At 44.8% G+C, this 19,815-nt stretch overlaps 1 protein-coding gene and 1 long non-coding RNA gene across 16 annotated transcripts in view; one reads left to right on the plus strand and one right to left on the minus strand.

The window, feature by feature from the left end:
* The window catches only part of NAV2 (neuron navigator 2), a 768,760-nt gene that overhangs the window by 690,841 nt on the left and 58,104 nt on the right, over positions 1-19,815 (plus strand). For 11 of the 15 annotated variants that reach the window (XR_013523354.1, XM_035264232.3, XM_078340757.1 and 8 more), the window contains 7 exons: positions 6,676-6,967; positions 7,664-8,366; positions 11,381-11,848; positions 12,489-12,554; positions 13,935-13,979; positions 16,690-16,850; positions 18,373-18,561. Coding sequence is in view for 14 of the 15 variants with exons in the window: in XM_035264232.3 (XP_035120123.1) it covers positions 6,676-6,967; positions 7,664-8,366; positions 11,381-11,848; positions 12,489-12,554; positions 13,935-13,979; positions 16,690-16,850; positions 18,373-18,561 (1,924 nt within the window). In the remaining variant the exon portion in view is untranslated. The remainder of the gene's footprint in view (positions 1-6,675; positions 6,968-7,663; positions 8,367-11,380; positions 11,849-12,488; positions 12,555-13,934; positions 13,980-16,689; positions 16,851-18,372; positions 18,562-19,815) is intronic. The other 4 variants (XM_035264227.3, XM_078340756.1, XM_078340759.1 and 1 more) reach the window with 2 other exon arrangements.
* Positions 6,300-11,827, minus strand: LOC144578140 (uncharacterized). Its single transcript, XR_013523356.1, has 2 exons — positions 11,627-11,827; positions 6,300-8,647 (listed from the first exon to the last, which is right to left on the minus strand). It is a non-coding gene; the product is annotated as an uncharacterized LOC144578140 (long non-coding RNA).

Raw genomic sequence — 19,815 nt, forward strand, 5'->3', positions numbered from 1 at the left:
AGCTCTGCCTCTCCTTTCACTCCCTTCCATAGCCTCTTCCTTTCTCAGCTGTGTTTTACTTTGTACAGATAGGAGCTGATTTGGAAATCTCTTTCCTTTTAAAGGTGTTTCTTCTTTGACAATAGGGGGAAAAAAAGGGTGTATCAGAGTGTTGGAGTAATTCTGTCCCACAGAAATAAAACGTTTGCCCCCTGATGAAATACATTAGGTGCTGCCCCTGGGATTCCCAGTTTCTTGCATTCTTCATTTGAGCCAGACTTTCTGATCATTGTTCAGAAACCCAACCTAGTGATGGCAGGTCCTGATAGTTGTTTTAAGAAACAAAAACTACCATATGACTAGAAAGGGGTCATGGGTAATGTTCTATTTCTTAATGAGTGGTGGTTATGTAAGTATGTTAATTTTCTAAAATGTATTTAAGCTATGTACTTGAGATTTGAGTATTTACTGTACAAAAAGCAAACAAATGAAACCTAAACCACATTTCCCAGACTGGTCACTGTTTCATCAGTGATTAGACACAATTCAGAAATGCCCAGGCAGGCTATGTTCCTGCCACCTAACGTATCTTAACTCTCACAGTATCGAGTTTTTCTTTCCTTGTGAACACTAATTTTTTTTCCCCTGAGACTCATCGTATATTCAAGATAAGAACAACCAGACTGTCCTTAGATACTAAGGAGGGAACCAAGGAATTGGTCACCTGCTTCTGTGTTCAGGAGGCAGACTGTTAGAGGTACTGTAGAAAGAAAGAGAGATCAGCGAGGTTTCCCTTGTTTACTTACAAGGTAGAAGAGGCTTGCTCCTGAGATGCAGGAGGAGCTAGTAAAACACTGTATTGGAAGAATCTCCTTGTCTGTGTTCCCATCCTGCAAAGCTGAAGTTAAAATCTCTGGTTCCACATTGATAAACACCTGGGATTTGTACATGACTTCCTATCTGACACAGTTGAATTTGGCTAATGCCGAGGCCCCAGCTCTTTGGACCAGCTCTTTGCTTTCATCTTGTAAATGTCACACCACAAAAGGTTGCAGGATTCTGCACAAACATGCCTTTTGATCAAGATCAGAAGTTATTTCAAGGGATGTAAATGGTTTACTATTTACTGGGTAGGCTTTTTTCCTATAAGACTACCTGAGTTTGAAATAGTAAAATGAAAACTAAAAAAAGTAGGTGTTAGAGTAAACTAAATGCAGATCACGTCAGTAGTTACTAAGATTTCTTATGCAATGGTTTCCTTAAATGGATTTTTAGTGACATTATCTTTGTTCCTGTCCAGGGAGCATCTCAAAATACTTGAATCAGCATAATTCACAGGCTCCCACCCTCCTCTCTCATATCACACTGAGGAATGCTAAGGGCCATTACTCCTCTCTAAGCAGCATCAGACAATGGAAAGATGTGCATTGCACCCTTCCCAAGAGCTGCGCCTTCTGTGCTCTGGCTCATTTGGGTTCCTGTCACATACTGGTGTACCCTGGAATGGGGGCAGCATGCAGTCTGCCAGGCAAGACATGGAGAGGCAGGAAGAAGTGGCTTATCGTGTCCATCAGGAAAGCAAAATAAGGACAGGCTACCTGCCTGGCTTTTGCAGTTTGAAAATCTTCTGAGAAATAACTAAAGCATCTCAGGAACAGGGAAGTTATTGTCTGGAAAACCTAAGAAACAGCCTCATGTAGCTGATTGAAAGAGGAGACAGATCATTGGGAATGGAGGGCCTCCATTGTCTGTGAGGGCCTCCGCTATCATCAGGGACATTGAGGAGCAATGGAGAATGCCCTCCACAAAGCACAGGTGCCCAGCTGCCTAGCTGTCCAGGGTCAGCTCCTGTGCCCACTGTTTCCTCGGGGCTGGGCAGAGAATCTCCTGCTTGAAGCCCAAGAGCCTCTTGAGTAACTCCTCTGAGAGAGCTGGTGAGTCTGGTTGGCCAAACAGATTGTGGTGTTGGGAGAAGGTGTGGACTTGGAAGCCAGATGGTCTTGAATTGCACTCCTCACTCTATGACATCCTTGGATGGACTAATTACCCACTCCACGCCTTTGCCTCTTCATCCGTAACATGGCGGTAATTAGACGAATCTCCAAGGGTGAGTGTGAAAATAACGAAAACGTTTTATCAGCGCATGCTTCTCTAAGTGCCTCAGACTGGGTGGTTGCTCAGAAGTTACCTTCCTCCTTCCTTCCATTTCTCTTATCTCTCCCTCCCTTCTCCCTCCTCTCCTCTCCTTCCTCTCTCCTCAGCCCCTGCCACCTGGGTTAGCTGTTCCTCTGCCTCCAGCCTCCATTCAAGTCAGTAACTAAAGGTTGACTGAATTCTTAATGTACTTTCTTTGTAGCCTCAAAGCAACTCATCTTATTTTGCAGCATTTTATTCTGAGGATAGGTGTTGGTGGCAGAGTGACTCCCTCACATATTCATCTATACATTCAGTATTTTCTCTCAGTTCTATGGAAGTCACCATCACAGGTGCCAAGGAGCAAAGATGCACACATCAAGATTTCCTCTCATTTTCAACACTCGTTAAATGTTTAATAACGTGGAGGAAAACAATTATTCCATGTCATTTTTGTTGTTGTTGTTACTCAGGGAAATAAAATTTGGAATTATGCGGCAAGGATTCCTGTCCTGTGTGGCCTTGAATGACCCTAGAACTCTCTAGATATTGGCATGGATGTAGGGATGGAGTTTGGCTGGGGGCGAGAAGGGGTGCCCCCTTCCGCCCACTCACTGGGTACATTACTTTTCCCCTTCCGCCTTATATTTTCCTGATGTGTAAAATGTGGATAATAACACAGCCTGAGATCAAGGTGAGTTCAGGATGTATGTAGCTGGACACAGTGCCTAGTAGGATGACTGGCAGGTGATGATGTTGATGCCAGTAATTATCTCCATGGTCACCGGGGCTCAAACTTGAGCCAGCTCAGCATCTAGATCTGCAGGGGATGTGGCACAAGGAGGGAACATCCCTGCCTGCCAAAGGCCTGTGACCTAGTAGCCGAAGAGACCAAGTACCTTTTCTCCCGAATGCAAGACGAAAGTGGGATAAATGCTAAAGATAGACAATAGACTGCTGAGGATTTTCAGAGGCAGGAAAGTTGGTCATGAAAAGAACCACTGTTTACTGAGCGCCCCCACCACTGAGCTGATTGAGTCCACCATCAATGCTGTAAGAGACCTACTATCACCGTGTTTTATACATGAGGCAATAAGTTCAGAGAAGTAAGGCAGGGTCCTCGAAGGTCATGCACAGCCAGTGAGTGGCAGCACCCAGCATTTGAACCCAGATCTGTCAGACCCAAAGCCCACACTCCTCCCCACATCATGCCAAGCTTCCGACTCTTCAGGCCTCACCTCTTGCTCTCAGAAGCCTGGCCTCCCTTCTGAAGTCCCATGTTTGTGGCTTCTTTTCTCACCTTCCCACTCGGATGACTATATAGACTTCCAAGAGCAGGCAGTAAGAAAACCCTTCAGAAAGGAAGTATCATTGAGATGGGAACTGGCAGAGGCATGGAGGGGAAAATAGGATAGAACTCTTCTTACATCCCCATATGGATGTCCTGCTGGCTGGCCCTGCTATTGTGAGTGCTGGGAACAGAGAGGCTTGGACTTACTTATTTTTTGATCCCGACAGGTGCCACCATATGGTCTAGTACGTAGCTCATGAAGGATTCAGAGTAGAGCTGGGAAGGCAGCCACCCTGGACCAAGCTAGGGAGATATGATGGCTGGATGATTGCTCTTTCTAGAGAGAGAAAATCAAGCCACATTCTTAGCCCAGGGATGTGTGCACTGTCTCTGCCATTGATGAAATTGGAGTTCTATGAGTCCCACCCAGAGGCTAGGCAAGAGCTGCTCTTCACCTGGGGTTGGGGAGCCTGCCACTGTGGAAGGAGAATCTGCTAGATATAAGGTGTTACTGAGTATGCACAAATGTCTCACATCCCTGGGCTTAACTTCAGGGAGGGCAGTGTAGCATGGTGGTTAAAACATGGGCTCCACAGTTAGAGTCCCTGAAATCCCTGCATCTCTGCTTCCTCAGTATGCTTGGAAATTTTCTTTTCACTCTGTGCCTCAGTTTTGTCATGTAAAATTGAGACTATTAATTTTAATTTCCTCATAAGTTTTTGATAAGGATTAAACTTAATGATACATGTCAAGCACTTTAGCTTAGTGCCTGGCACATAGTAAGTGCTCAGTAAATTGTAGTTATGCTACTACTATTAGCACCATTATAATTTGATTGGGGGGAAATAAGTACAGGAACATTAAAAGAATAAATAATGCAGTAACCCAGGATGTAGCATATGCTAAATTTTCAGTACCTCTTAGAGAATATTAGAATATGTTAAAATATACTTGAATGTAAGCTCCATGAGGTTAATGATTTATACTTGTTCATTACAGTATTCCTAGTGCAAATAAGCTTTCCTGGCACATAGTGGCACCCAATAAATATTTGTTAGGTGAGTGTTCCAGAGCCAAGTTCTTTCCTGCCTCAGGGTCTTTACACATGCACTTCCCTCTCCCTGCCATGCTCTGCCTCAAACTTTTCTTTTACTAAGTAAGTTTTTTCTCATTCTTTAGGTTACTTCTTTTTGAACTGACCACTGTCCGCTACCCCCATCACTGTCATCTAAATTAGGTCACTGTCTATATTTCTTTCTCAGACTTTTTGTCCTTTACCTTATAATAGTCTTCATAATCTTCAGTTACCTACTTGTTTTTATTTATTAAATCTCTGCCTATTTCACTGGATTGTAAGCTCCATGATGGGTAGGAAATCAGTCGGATCCCCGGATTGTCTGACCATCCTTGGTGCCTGAGAGACAGCAGGCCTGGAGTAAATTCTGGCTGAATGAATGTACTGGAAGTGTTCACAGGAAGGAAACTGAGCTGAGGTAGTTGGGACAGAGAATGGGCAACTTTACTTTCTGCTCATCTGTAAGACTGAGATAAAAATAAGAGTGCTTATGTACTTACTTCCCTGATTTAGATAGAGGCTGAGGTCAGATAATTTTGGTAATGTGTGTTGTGGCCTGAAAAGCATGTGTTCCTTGGCTCCTTCGTTCGCTCATCAAGCTTTGAGTGAGCTCCTGCCCTGTGCCCACATGTAGGAACTCCCCTCTCTCTGTTCCTTGCCATAGCTGGATGATGAGCTTCTCATAGCCAGGGAGTATGAGTTTGTCCTCCTCATGTCTCTGGTACCTAATACTTAGCTGGAAAAAAACACATGAAAGAACTCATAAGGTGGCTGTAATGGATAAATTGAAAATTCATAAGGGGAGAAGGGGTTGAGGCGGGTGGGGGAAGGCCATTAAACTTGAGCTGTTTTTAGCTTTTATCTTGTTCAGCCATTGTAGTCTATGGAGGAGGGCATGTTCCACTCTTGGATGACAGGCGTTAGGCAGATTCTTGCCAGGTGTTCATTTTAATTTCCTATCTTGCCTACTCTTGGTAGTTAAGCATTGCAGATAATGGGACTGGTATCTTAGTGTACATCCTGAAAGTGCTGCTGACTTCCCTTCCCCATTTACTGTGCTGCTTCTCACTACTGACATCCTCCAACTGACCTCATACCCCAGGAGGCCTCCAAAGCATTCTGGTCAGCTTTTATGCCTTTTAGCTGCAGGAGATCATTAACATCACACTTCTGTCCCCTTCTGGGTTTCATGGCCAGCAGGTCAGGACTCTTCCAAAGAAAGCTGGCTAATTATAGCCCTTGTCAGAACAAAATCCCACAAGGGGAGCAAAGCAGTGGTGTATAAATGATGCTGGGGTCAGAGCAGGCTCTCCGCATTTGGGGGAAGTGCCATTTGAGGATGTGCTTCCCCTTAGCTCCTGACTCCCCCTGATTTGAGTAGAACCAGCAACCACCCTTGCTCACATGCTCCCTTGCTTGGTGTGTTAGATCCAAAGATCTCACTGTGAATGGAGTGATGGGAAGAAGGCAGAACACAGGGAAACAGGCCAGGAGGCTGGATGCTGGTTGAGATCAGCCACCAGAGTTGGAGAAGCCCTGTTCAAGTGGCAGAGACTAGGTGGTGGCTGAATTCCCACCGCATCTTCATCTGCTCTGCCATTTCCCCTCCCTAGGGCTCTTTCTTTCGTTTTTCCTGGGCCCCTTTCTTTGGCTTTTCTTTTCTTTTCTTTTTTTTTGAGACAGAGTCTTGCTCTGTCACCCAGGCTAGAGTGCAGTGGTGCAATCACGGCTCACTGTAGCCTCCACCTCCCTGGGGTGATCCTCCCACCTCAGCCACCTGAGTAGCTAGAACTATAGGCATGTGCCACCATGCCCAACTAATTTTTCTTTTTTTTTTTGCAGATACAGGGTTTTGCCATGTTGCCCAGGCTGATCTTAAACTCCTGGGATCAAGCGATCCTCCTTCCTCAGCCCCCCAAAATGTTGGGATTATAGGCCTGAGCCACTGTGCCCAGCCACCTCATTCCATTCTAAGGATACATTGATATTATTTACTTTTCTTGGACCAACAACAACAACAACAACAAAAAATCAGGCTTTCTAACAAGATAACCAGAGTACAAAAGTCCAAACCTCTTTAAAATAACGATTATTTTTCCCTTAACTACTCCAGTGTTTTGGCATTTTTGCCTTTGGAGTGAGGGGCTTCCCAGCCTAGGATTTGGAAAGGACTAATTCAGAGAGTCTCTGTCCACAGACTGACGCTGAGAAGCACTCACAGGTGGAGAGAAATTCCCTGTGGTCTGGTGATGATGTCAAGAAATCAGACGGAGGCTCAGACAGCGGCATAAAAATGGAGCCAGGTTCCAAGTGGAGGCGGAATCCTTCTGACGTGTCTGACGAGTCTGACAAAAGCACGTCGGGCAAGAAGAATCCCGTCATCTCCCAGACAGGCTCATGGCGGCGAGGCATGACAGCTCAGGTGGGCATCACCATGCCAAGGACGAAGCCGTCAGCCCCAGCAGGTGCACTGAAGACCCCAGGAACTGGTAAGAGGCCAGAGCACTCTTGGCCCTACGGTTGTCATTTTTAAAACCAAAACCATAGTTAACTCTAGCAAGGACTTGATGTTATATATGTTGTCTCAGGATTTTATACTCTGCTAATAACGAGCTTAAATAAATATTCACATTCCTACCTTTTTCTAGGTGGAAATAAGTAAGCATGGGAGCCTCTTAAGCTCGGAAGATGGTTCCACTGCTGAGACATATTGAATTGGTTTAACTAGACACTGGGCTAGAGTTAATGCAACTAGTTCAGGCGATTCAACAGCATGGGTTTATGAGCTGTGGGTACGTTGAGTTGACGTTGTCCCTGATTTAGGGGATATTTATAAACCAGGGCAGCCATATCCCCTGGACATGTTAGGGGCACCCTTTTAATGGACAGAGGGTAAAAGGTCAGAAAATGCAGGGGGCTATTTCCCCCCAAACATATCAGTGATTGGCTGGCTTTGCTTTTTCCTGTGTAAATTTAGACTGCTTTGCAAATGAGTAAAATCACTGATATTTCCTAAAAGGTTCACAGTACATCCATAGACTATATTATTTTTATAAATACTGTTTCCTCTGCCTCATCAAGGGAAAAGTGAACCAGATCTTCAGAGGATGGGAGCATCTTAAACAGATGAGATGGATGAGCTGGGCTCTTGGATTGCAGGCTAATCTTGCTGATCTCTCTCTTAGGAAAAACAGATGATGCAAAGGTGTCTGAGAAAGGAAGGCTTTCTCCAAAAGCCTCCCAGGTGAAGCGCTCCCCATCAGATGCAGGCCGGAGCAGTGGTGATGAATCCAAAAAGCCCCTCCCCAGCAGCTCTAGGACACCCACTGCCAATGCCAACAGCTTTGGGTTCAAGAAGCAGAGTGGTTCTGCTGCCGGTCTGGCCATGATCACAGCCAGCGGGGCCACCGTTACCAGCAGGTCAGCCACACTGGGCAAAATCCCAAAGTCATCTGCACTCGTCAGTAGGTCTGCTGGTCGGAAGTCAAGCATGGACGGGGCTCAGAATCAGGACGATGGGTATCTGTCCCTCAGCTCCCGGACAAATCTTCAGTACCGGAGTTTGCCAAGGCCCAGTAAGTCCAACAGCCGGAATGGGGCTGGGAACAGGTCTAGCACCAGCAGCATAGATTCCAACATCAGCAGCAAGTCTGCAGGCCTGCCAGTGCCCAAACTGAGGGAGCCTTCCAAAACAGCCCTAGGCAGTTCTCTATCAGGCCTGGTCAACCAGACAGATAAGGAGAAAGGCATATCATCAGACAGCGAGAGCGTGGCTTCCTGTAACTCGGTAAAAGTGAACCCAGCAGCCCAGCCTGTGTCCAGTCCAGCTCAGGCCACTCTCCAGCCTGGAGCCAAGTACCCAGATGTGGCCTCTCCCACACTCCGCAGGTGAGTGAGTACGTCAATGATGCTGAACAGAACCAGAATACAGGGAGCAGATTTAGTCATTTCCTGTTTCTTAGTTGAAGCACCCTCTGTTTTTCTCCACTTCGGTCCTCCAATAAAGCCGGTTGGTCAGATCCTGCTGGCAGTTTTTCAGTTGACTATTTTCCCATGTTGGGATCAAAAACTTAGGCCTCTGGAATCAGTCATCTTGGAATCAAATCTTGGCTCCATTTTAATTAGCTGGCATATAACCTTTCTTAACAATTCTCCCTTAGTTTCCTCACCTGTAAAATGGGGATGATTATACTTTTTTGTCAGAGTTTTTGTAAAGATGCACCTTTGTAGTCATGTCCGCTTGTAGTACACACTCAGTAGAAGTTAGCTACCATCCAGGATGAGGTCTTGATGCACCCTTAGACCTGGGTGGGTAGCTCAAGGGGGCAGATATTTTTTTTCTTATGTTAATAATTCTGCAGCTAAGCTTCCTCATTATGGCAAGCAGTGAGTGATCTTGACCAGCTTCTTCCTCTACTCGCAAAGCCAAGCGTCCCCACATACGCTTTTATACTGCTACAGAATTCCAAGTCAGTCTGAAATTTCAGCTTCCCCCTCCCTACCACACACACACACACACAAACACACACACACAAACCTCTTAAAGAAGAAATATTTCTGAAAAAGATAAATTGATTTCCTATTACCTTAAATAGACATCATTTTCCCCACATTTTCACACTGGGTGGAAGCTCTACATGTAAAAAAAATTACTCATTTGTTTTAAGTTTCTTTTAAATTTATTCAACTTTTGCCTTTTTTTGTATTATCTTATTGTAATATCCACTGGACCATCCTCAAACCACAACTACATAGGTTACAGTTCATCCTACCTTCCCAGGAATTTCTTATCGTAAGAAAGAGTAAGTACCAAGGAAAGAAAATCAAGCAGTGAGAAAATAAAAATTATATGCACACGTACATATTTGGGGATGAACAGGAATGTTTGAAAAGACTTCAGAAGAAGCATTCCACATGAAAGGTATAATGAAGCACTTCACTGTTCTTTGTCTAGACTTGATTATTGAATTTCAGTAACGATTTTTTTGTTCAGGGGTAAGTCTATTGGGCTGCTCTTTGTTGTTTTAACAGATTGCCTTGTAAATGAAAATTTTCTGTTTCTTGCCTCAAGTATTATATGTAATATTCACTCTTTGGTATTATAGATTTTCTTTACTGACTACAAAGGCATTTTACTAGACCCTGAGGCTAGTGTAATAGAATGCTTGAAAATGCATGCAGCTCCTGGGGCTCTGCATTGAACCCCTTCAGCCAATTCCTGGTAAATTACATTTTTTCCTAAATCGTTAAGGTGTTTGTTCTCAGTTCTCTTGATGTGTATTAGAGAAAAATCTTAGGTGAAATGTGATAGATAACGCTCTTCAAATTATTGGAAGGACTAACAGACAAAAGATTAGACTTTTCTATATAGTCATGCATAGTAGGATGAGGAGCAATATGCAAAAGTCAGGAAAAAAAATGTGGATGAGATTTGGGTTTTCTAATAATTGAAAGTGCTTGGCAATGGAGCAAGGTACCCTTTGAAGTAACGAGGTCCTGATCATCACTGAAGTAAGTATTCTAAAGCCAAGATTCTATATTAGGAACTTTCATTCCCTGGTTGTCACAAACTGTTTCCCTTCTGCTACCACACACTGTAGTAAGGATTGATTGATTGATTGTCTTTACAGTACTTGATATTTATAGGACTGTTTGGAGAGGTCAGAGAGATCAAACTCTCACCACTATGAGCACCGAAGGCAATGTGCATATCAGAATACATAGTAGTGTTGTCACTGAGATATTTACTCCACACAGGGTTTCATGAGTGTAATTTGCATTACTAGAATGTGGACAGTTATCTGAATTTAAGATAATTTTAACATTCTTCCAGTAAGCTCTCTGCCAGTGGAAGAGGGGGAATTTATGTCATTCACTGTAGTCTGATGGCACATTTTTGGCCACGATCAGGGGAGATGTCATAGAATGGCATTTCTGTGTGTCTGTCACAGAGACACAGTTCACACCCAGTGTATCTGGTTTGATGTCTTGTGAACCCAGAAAGATTTCCATGTATGTCATTGGATAAGTAAGCGCTCTGGCTTCAAAAGATACATGTTTCAAGTTACGCTTTCTATTGTGGAGACATCTCTGAAGGTATTTTTCCCAGGCCCCCTCCGGATCTAGACTGATGCTCTTGATTCTGTGTATTGTGCTGAGAGGTCAAGAAACCCAAATCCCTTAGAGATGAGCTGTCCCGAGGTGGGCAGATCATGAGGTCAGGAGTTCGAGACCAGCCTGACTAACATTGTGAAACCCTGTCTTTACTAAAAATACAAAAAGTAGCTGGGCGTGGTACCACACACCTGTAATCCCAGCTACTAGGGAGGCTGAAGCAGAGGAATCATTTGAACCCAGGAGGCGGAGATTGTGGTGAGCCGAGAGTATGCTATTGCACTCAAGCCTGGGCAACAGAGCAAAGACTCTGTCTCAAAAAAAAAAAAAAAGAGTTAAGCTGTCATAAACTGTGTGCCTGCTTTATGCCTAGGGTCATGGAGACCAAGATGATGAAGACAACTATCTTCCCTCTGGATGTTTCCTGGGCCAGGGCAATTTTCTAGTTAATCTATTTATTGAAAAAAAAAAAAAAAAGGGAAGATCCATCTTGGCCCAGTGTGATGTGGATAGGCCTGTAGAATATTATTACTCATGGGTCTTTGGCTCAGATAGAGTAAGAATCTTCATTGCAGCTTAGAACTTGAAGATGGCAATCTGTGATACGCTAGTGTCCAGGCCCACTTTATGGCCGACCTTCCCCTGAAGTACCTTTAGCCATGTCAGCGGGAATGGCTGTGCTTCCTGCCCCAGGAATTCTCACCAACTCCTCTGCCCTTCCCTTCTTTAACGTCCGATGCCCCTTGGCATTGGGTTTTCAACCTACACAACTGTTTGTCTCTTCACAGACTCTTTGGTGGGAAGCCTACCAAGCAAGTGCCCATTGCCACAGCTGAAAACATGAAAAATTCGGTGGTCATCTCCAATCCTCATGCCACCATGACTCAGCAAGGTAATCTAGACTCCCCGTCAGGCAGTGGCATCCTGAGCAGTGGGAGCAGCAGTCCTCTCTACAGCAAGAATGTGGACCTCAACCAGTCTCCACTGGCCTCCAGCCCCAGCTCAGCCCACTCGGGCCCTTCCAACAGCCTCACCTGGGGCACCAACGCCAGCAGCTCCTCTGCAGTTAGCAAGGACGGCCTGGGCTTCCAGTCTGTCAGCAGCCTCCACACCAGCTGTGAGTCCATCGACATCTCCCTCAGCAGTGGAGGGGGTCCTAGCCACAATTCTTCCACTGGCCTCATCGCCTCCTCCAAGGACGACTCCCTGACTCCCTTTGTCAGAACCAACAGTGTGAAGACCACACTGTCGGAAAGGTTGGTGCTGTGCCTCTGGCTGCCTTTCTCAGAAAGTCACCCTTCCAAAAATAAAAAGATTAGCTTAGGAATCCCAAATGTCGAACGGCCTTTGCCTGTGAGATGTCTCTCTCTCTAATTACTGCTGTCTTTCATGAGGAAGCCAGTTTGGGATGGAATCAAGCTTGGCTCTGCTTCCTGTTATCTTTTCCTCTGTGTTTATTCTTGGTGCTTGGAGCTGCTCAGTCTCTTGGGGGCAGGTTTATGCTACCATTTGAAATGGCATTCAGCCTTTGAAATCGTTCAGTTTTATCCTGTTTGTTCATCAACACCTTCTTTTCCCTCCCCTTGTAATTATGCAAGCAGAGTAGGTGACTGGGTACAGCCGTGGAGTGTGTAGAAGGATGTTCTTTAGACAGCTGGGTAGGTCTGTTGTCACCGTGGCAAACACCCTTCTCCCATATTGATAGGAAATCAAGAAATTAAAAGTGTTTTCAGAGCCCCGGATTTCACTGCAGCAGGGATAAAGGTGTCCAGTTTCTGCACATAGGGAAGAAAGCAAGGATCAGCATGGGGAATGAGAAAAATGTGTATAACAGCACCTCTCCTTTCTTCCAAGCTAATGTTCCTTCTCTTCTTTTCTACCTGCCTGGACTTCTAGCCCTCTCTCTTCCCCTGCTGCTAGCCCTAAGTTCTGCAGAAGTACTCTGCCCAGGAAACAGGACAGGTAATGACATTGCAGGCTGGGGACCCACCGAGCCTCTAGGTTCTTCTGCCCATTCGTTGTCAAGCCAGATGTCTTGTGCGAGGCTGTTGGCCTAAGGCTCCTGCTTGTGTTTGTGGCTCTGGTGTACTCTGTGACACATGGACATGCCAGTGAGAGTCTGTTCCTCTGTCTGCTAATGCCCAGGGAGCGGTGGAGTTGGGCTGGCCCCTTCATTCCCATTTTGGGAAGCCGACCTCAAACCCTGACGCTTGATCTGGGGCAGCTGGAGCTCTCGCTTGCATGTCTTGTGGCCTCCTGTGGCATGTTCCTGCTTTTTAGCTTCCTTCCCATTCCTTTCACCACCCCAATCCCCAAGTCCAGAAATGACCTGCCACGCACCGTGCAGCTTGGCCCTCACTTTTGTCTACCCCTCCCCAAGCAGCTGCCTCTTCTCCCTTTCAAAATCCTTTGTTGCAGTTTGGCTCATTATGTCTTGCAGACTGTTGTGTTCTGTGTGCCCATCTCCTGCAATGATAATGAAAAAGAGTATGTAGAGTGCTGAGACTTTACGGATGTACATGCTTGTGTTTGCCCCCAGCTGTGGGTGGGCCTCAAGATGGATACTGACCTTAAATTTGTGGAGGAGCGAAGTCTTGGCCAAACATAACAAGCAATGTTGTCTCCTGCCAGAAGAAGAAAAAAACGCCTTCGCCCCACCAACAGAGAAAACTTTGTTTTTGTCAGCTCACAAACCAAGCCTTTAAACCGTTGGTCTTTGGAAATCCAAATGCTTTGACTTTATCAGCCAGCAAGTTGTAACATGTCCCACCCAGGACTCAGCTCCTAGCTATGCCTGGGCCGCAGAAATTGAGAGGGACCTGGAATTCACTTCGTTACAGATGAATTCCAAATATGCAGACTGCTGGCCTCTTGAAACCTCCAACGAGTCCCTTCTCCCACTTAAAGTCATTGCTAGTGGCATTTAGGGGGCGGGCCAGAGTTAGGGGTGCAGAGAAGCGGGCATCCTCCTCTCTGAGAAGCCGTGTTGGTGCAGAGAGGGCCCCTGGGCAGCAGAAGGCACAGGACCTCTGCTTTAAGGTGGGGCAACCCCTGAGTTTTGCTTTGAATCTGTGGAAAAGGAAGAACAATTGGGGTTAAGGGACTCAGGCCTCCTGGTGACCTGGGGTAAAGTATGCGCTGGTGTCAGCTCTGGCTGAGGATTGGGTTTCTTTTATTTTCTGTGGATGTGGATGTGTTGCATTGCATGCCTAGCTGGATAAGGCACTTCCTGGTGATGTGTGCCTCTTTCTCCAGGGCCCTGCAGCCCCCTCCCTAGCTCTCCCTCTTCCTGCCTTCCTGTGCTGCTCTGAAGTTCTTATTTTTGTTTTAACTTTCCTACAGTGACCCGCACCTTGATAGGAACACTTTGCCTAAGAAAGGACTCAGGTATCTGTGTTTCCTACTTGCATCTGTGCCATCTGTTGTGGCTTTGGAGCTTGGCTGTGTGACTCCTTCATGGCTGGTGGGGGTTTGGGCTGGACTGGGGTCCCCGCTTTGACCACCACAGCAGGACCTCTTGGATAATGGCTCCTCTTGCACCCTCTCGTTCTCGCTCTCCATTTGTCAGCTTATTTGCTTGAGCAGGAGCTGTGCTTTGTCAGGCTTCATGTGGTAAAACCATCTCATGAAAAACATCCCTGGGCAAGCCCAAGGAGCAGTCACTGCTACTTCTGGGACCAGTGGGTTGAATCTCTGAGCACTTCACTGTGACCATTCTGTTTACATGGCTGTTTTCTAAGAGAAAGGACATGACTTATAGCATACTGTTTGTAAGCTAGGACAAGAGCAAAGGAGAGGAATATTTTCCCCAGATTTGAAAATATTTAACTTCTCTGCCAGTAAAAAACTGCTAAAAAGATCCTTTGCACTTGTATAAATATTCTAATGGAAAATTGGTCTACTTTCAATGCCCAACAAGACATGGTGTGATCATTTTTTGGTGGATAATAAAAGACTCCCAGGAAGGACTGTCCTTCCATTCCTAGTAAGTAGTGGCTCCAGTTCATTTTTAGTGCTAGTCCTGGCAAAACAAGATGCTATAAGTCAGCATTGCTCACACCATCTACATCACTTGGCCAGTCAGAGAAGCTTCAGTTTGCTAATGCCGCCCCCATGATCCTGCTGTCTGATGGTTGCAGCTGTCATTTCTCCTGCTTTCTCAACACCACGTGCTTTGTAGTACCAGCTTCACCCTGCACTAAGCATTAAGTGCTTTCGCATAAAATGGAACTTGGAATGAAATGTTTCATTGCTGTCATGTATGTCTGTAGTTCATAATCTGCAGCGCTTAAGACTGAGAACATTTTGAACAGTAATGTGAGGTAGGTATCAATGCTTCCTTTCAGTGGGAGCCTCTGAGTAAAGCCAATTACAAGAATCTAAGAAAGTATTAGAATCTCCCAGCAGTCATCCTGCAGGAGGGAGTTGAGCAGCGTGGCCTTAGAGGGGGCCTTGGCAAGGCCTTTTGTGCTTACCAGCTTCAGTCATGCCTATGCTTGTCAGCAACCATGCCAGGTGCTCAAATCATGGCCACTCTCACTGTGAGTTTGATTTTGATGCCCCACTGGTGCCCTGAGAGGAGGCTAACCTCTAAATGTTAACACTTTGAAATGGTGCATATACTTCTGTAGCAGATCTAGCCTATCAAAATTATGTAGCATTCGTTTTTTAAAAATTCAGAATAGAGATATATGAAAGGCTATTTTCAGGCAATTGATGTGTCCTAGAAAGTTGCATATGTGTCAGATACAGCAAAAACATTAAGGAAGAAGCATTTCTATGCTCCCTCTGACTCCTCCTGTCTAGCTCAGCCACTCCATACACATGAACATCCAGTACTGACACACCGACAGCATCTTTCCCTAAGCCCAAGGAATCCCTCTATGTACATAATCAGTAGTCACTTCATAATACATAAGTCGAAGGGTACCCTGGCCACTTGGCACTTGAAATTTCAGATGCAGGCTGTGTGTGGTTAGCTCATGCCTGTAATCCCAGCACTTTGGGAGGTCAAGGTGGGCAGATCACTTGAGATCAGGAGTTTGAGACCTGCCTGGCCAACGTGGTGAAACCCTCTCTCTACTAAAAATACAAAAAATTAGCTGACATGCCTATAGTCCCAGCTACTGGGTGGTGGGGGAGGGGCTGAGGTGGGAGAATCACTTGAACCCAGGAGGTGGAGGTTGCAGTGAGCCGAGATCGGGCCACCTCACTCCAGCCTGGGCAATAGAGTGAGACTCCATCTCAAAAAAAAAAGAAAAAGAAAAAGAAGACAAATTTTGGATGCTACTTATGGGCATAATGAAAAGAACATGCATTTTAAAATCAAACATGGATTGAAATCTCAACTCTGTGACTCCTGGCAGGGTCCTTACCTTCCCTGAATGTAAAATGCAGATTGTGGCATCTGCATTGCTGAGTAGGTCTGAGGCTTTGGTGAGATAATGTGTATGAAGGCACCCAGCACATTGCAGACCTTCAAGAAATCATCACCATACGCATTTCAGAATAAATGAGGAGGTGGACCGCATGACTTCTAAAGACCCTCTCCTATGAAACCCCATGATTTGGGGTTCCTTTTGTGAAGATTTGTTCATGCTCAATTACAGCAACTACTGCATCAGTGTCCTCAGACCTTGCTTTGTATGTCTGCTTTTTCATGTGCTGTGATTCATGATCATTTATTTGTGCCGAGAATGGCAGATGCCATGAGCTGTCTAATTAAAACTCCCTCAAAGCTCTAACAGCAGCTCATTTTGTTGCTTCAGTCCTGTCAAGGTGGGGGCTTTGACATGACACTGTCATGAAGCAACATGTTACAGATACGCCCAGTACGGCTTTTCTGAGCTTTTACCAATCTTCTTCCCTTTATGTGTTCCCTCCAAACTGAAAGGAATTGTCATTTTCCCCAAACACAGCCAAATAGAAAAAAGGTTTTGAGAAACTTCCTAAGTTTTGGGGTGTGTAGTGATCTGATTTTTTTAAAAATCATCTTTAGATATATGTTTTCTTTTTGTATGTTTATCATCAGCTCCACAGAGTTCATTTTAATAAGTGTTATTCATAGTTAATTCCAGCTTGATTTCTGTCTGTCCAGGTATACTCCCACCTCTCAGCTTCGCACACAAGAAGATGCAAAAGAATGGTTACGGTCCCACTCTGCAGGAGGCCTGCAGGACACCGCTGCCAATTCCCCCTTTTCCTCTGGCTCCAGCGTGACTTCTCCCTCTGGAACAAGATTCAACTTTTCCCAGCTTGGTGAGTAGCCACGTCATTAGCCTTGCTGATCAGCTCCATAGGGCAGTGATTATCTTATATATATAAAATATATTCTTACTTCAACAGGTTTTGGGGAACAGGGGGTTTTTGATTACATGGATAAGTTCTTTCATGGCAATTTCTGAGATTTTGGTGTAACTATCACTTGAGTTATCTTATATTTTGAAATAGGCATATAGTCACATCCCTCTCAGTGTCTGATCAGCCCTCAGCAATATAGTTTGATTATAGGAGATTGATAGGAAAAGAAAGAGAAAATAGTAAAGTTTTTGATACTCTAGTCAGTGATTTCCTTTATGTGGTTGATATAGGTAGGGCTATGGCAAAGAACATGTTATCCCATTCTTAAAAAGAATGCGTTCTATTTCTGGGACCTCTGAAGAAGTAGATTTTATGCATATCCCATGTTGGGTTATCCTCATTGCTGTATTAAGCTGGAAATAAAAGTTAAGTTTTGATTGAATAGGTATTCTTAACAATGCCTACTTCTGACATAATGCTTTGACTGGCACAGTGGGGAAAGGAAAAGAATTTTTGACACAGTCCCTGCTGACAGGTCAATGGATTCTTTTTCAGAAAGACAAACATGTCAGTGCACACCTGTATAACAGGGCAAAAGACAGTAATTCAAAGCCTTATATGAAACTGTGTAAAAGCTGAATATAATTAGATAGCAAGTGTTAGACACTTTTAGAAAAAGAAAAGGTTAATGCTGGCTGGAGTTATTGGCAGAGGTTACTGTGAAGGTGGCAGGGTAGGAGCTGAGCCTTGAAGGACTGATAGAGGGTGAGAAATCTTTTCTAATCTCATCTCACTCTTTAAGGAGGCAGCCTTTTCTGAATATAGTGAATAACAAACTCAAAGTATTTAAGGATAGGGTGGCTTGTAAGCAAGTGAGGCTTAACTCTTCATTTCTGATGGACTAAATGAGTACCTCTGAAAATACTGCTCTTTACTCAAATGGACTAGATTTTCATAAGAAAGCTAGTTTTGGCTGAGACACATGTGCCTCCTTTGCATTGAAACTCTTTATACAACATTAAATATACCCCATCTGAGGCAATGAGACCTGTGTTCATATTGTTCTTTCCCAGCCATAACTCTTTGAGGCAAAAGATTCTTGTCATGTACAAATGCTTCCCATCTGATCAAAAGCCTGGTTGGACTATTTTGGGCTTTTGGCTTTAGAGAAAATCATTCCAGATGAGCCTGGGGAGTAATTAGCTCATGCCTGGAAGGTGACACTGGCCTGTCTGAACGTGCCAAGTTGGAAAGCTGAGGCCCAGAGCCTTGCTTTGGAGCTGACCTGCCTTTCCACTCTTATTTTTAGCTCCTAGTCTGTAACTCAAGTGCTGATGTGACTACCTTTTAGAAAACAGATGGGAGAAGAATTGGCAGGAACATGTATGGCTAACAATAAGCAGTCTTCTCTTTGTCCTCAACCAGGATTTGAACAGAGACATGAATGTCCAACCTTTTGATTCTGTTCCTTTTATTCCAGCGAGTCCCACCACTGTCACTCAGATGAGCTTGTCCAACCCGACCATGCTGAGGACCCACAGCCTCTCCAATGCCGATGGGCAGTATGATCCATACACTGACAGCCGCTTCCGGAACAGCTCCATGTCTCTGGATGAGAAGAGCAGAACTATGAGCCGTTCAGGCTCATTCCGGGATGGGTTTGAAGAAGGTAAGGAAGGAAACTTACCATCTCCCAGGTTACTCAGTGTAGGGTCCTCTATGCTAAGTTCACTTCGCTAACCTGAGAGCCCACCTATAAATGCTCCCACCTCTCCCACCTACTCTGGGGGTCAGGGATGGGGATCTGAAGAGTAAGGTCTGGCCTGACCCTTGGTTAACCTTCCAGGCCTTTAAGGAAGAGGCTGCTTAAAAAACATTGGTGAACCGTAGAGCTGACTGAGTTCCGCTTTAGGCTTCTCACTCCTGGACTTGGGCCACAGCTTCTTGGCATGCATCTCCACCTTGAGGTTTAGCCACTGGCTCATCATCTTGGCAGAGAGAACTTCTGGAGAGTTCATTTCCCTGTGCTGACATACCCATGTAGCTCTGTGGGCCGGGCAGCCATGCCCCTCTGCTCTGCTCTAGAATTTTTCATCTCTTTTGTCAAGTACTGGGTTTTTAAGTTCATTATGTTCAGGTATGCCCTTTTCTTTCTTTAGTTGCTAACTGTGAAAATTTGGGGTTGGATTTTTATCCTTTTAATTTATTCATTTTAATCAGAATCATGGGAGAAAAGTTCTGTAGACAACTTTGTCAGCCATCTTCATAGCTCACTTCATTTGTCTCTCCCTTTGTTCCATCACCCAAGGTATAAGTTAGGAAAGTAAGCAGTCAAAATTCTGCGGAGGACCCCTACCCCATGAAGATGGGGCTGATAAGACATTGGAGGCAATGCTCATCAACCAGTGGTTAAGAATATGGAGTCAAGCTAGCAGAGCTTAAAATCCAGCTCCAGTGCTTCTTAGGTATATGATTTGGGGCAAGTTGCTTCACCTCTGGTTTTTCACGGATAAAATAGGAGTAATAATAGTATTCAGCTCATGGAATTATGAGAATTAAATGAGATAATACATATAAATGTTAACACAATAATGTTACTACATATCATGGCCTGTAATAACACAGCCGTAAAGCTATAATAACATAGCTGTAAAAACACAGCTTCAGCATTGACTTCCTGGCAGCTCAAAGTCCCCAGCCAGAGAATAGGGAATCTTGGAGAAAATGGACCCCAGGCTGAGGACTGTACATCTAGTTGTCCCTTTATTACCACTGACGAAACTGAATGTGGAGGCCGAGTTGTAGGTGCTTTCCAGTCCCCATATGAGTAGGGAAATAGCGCCAGCATCCTCCAAACATGAGAGAACAAACAAACTTGTGATTGTTTAGGAAGCTTCAAGTCAAAATAAGGCATAAGATTCTG

Source organism: Callithrix jacchus, chromosome 10 (assembly GCF_049354715.1).
Source record: "Callithrix jacchus isolate 240 chromosome 10, calJac240_pri, whole genome shotgun sequence".
NCBI lineage: Eukaryota > Metazoa > Chordata > Mammalia > Primates > Cebidae > Callithrix > Callithrix jacchus.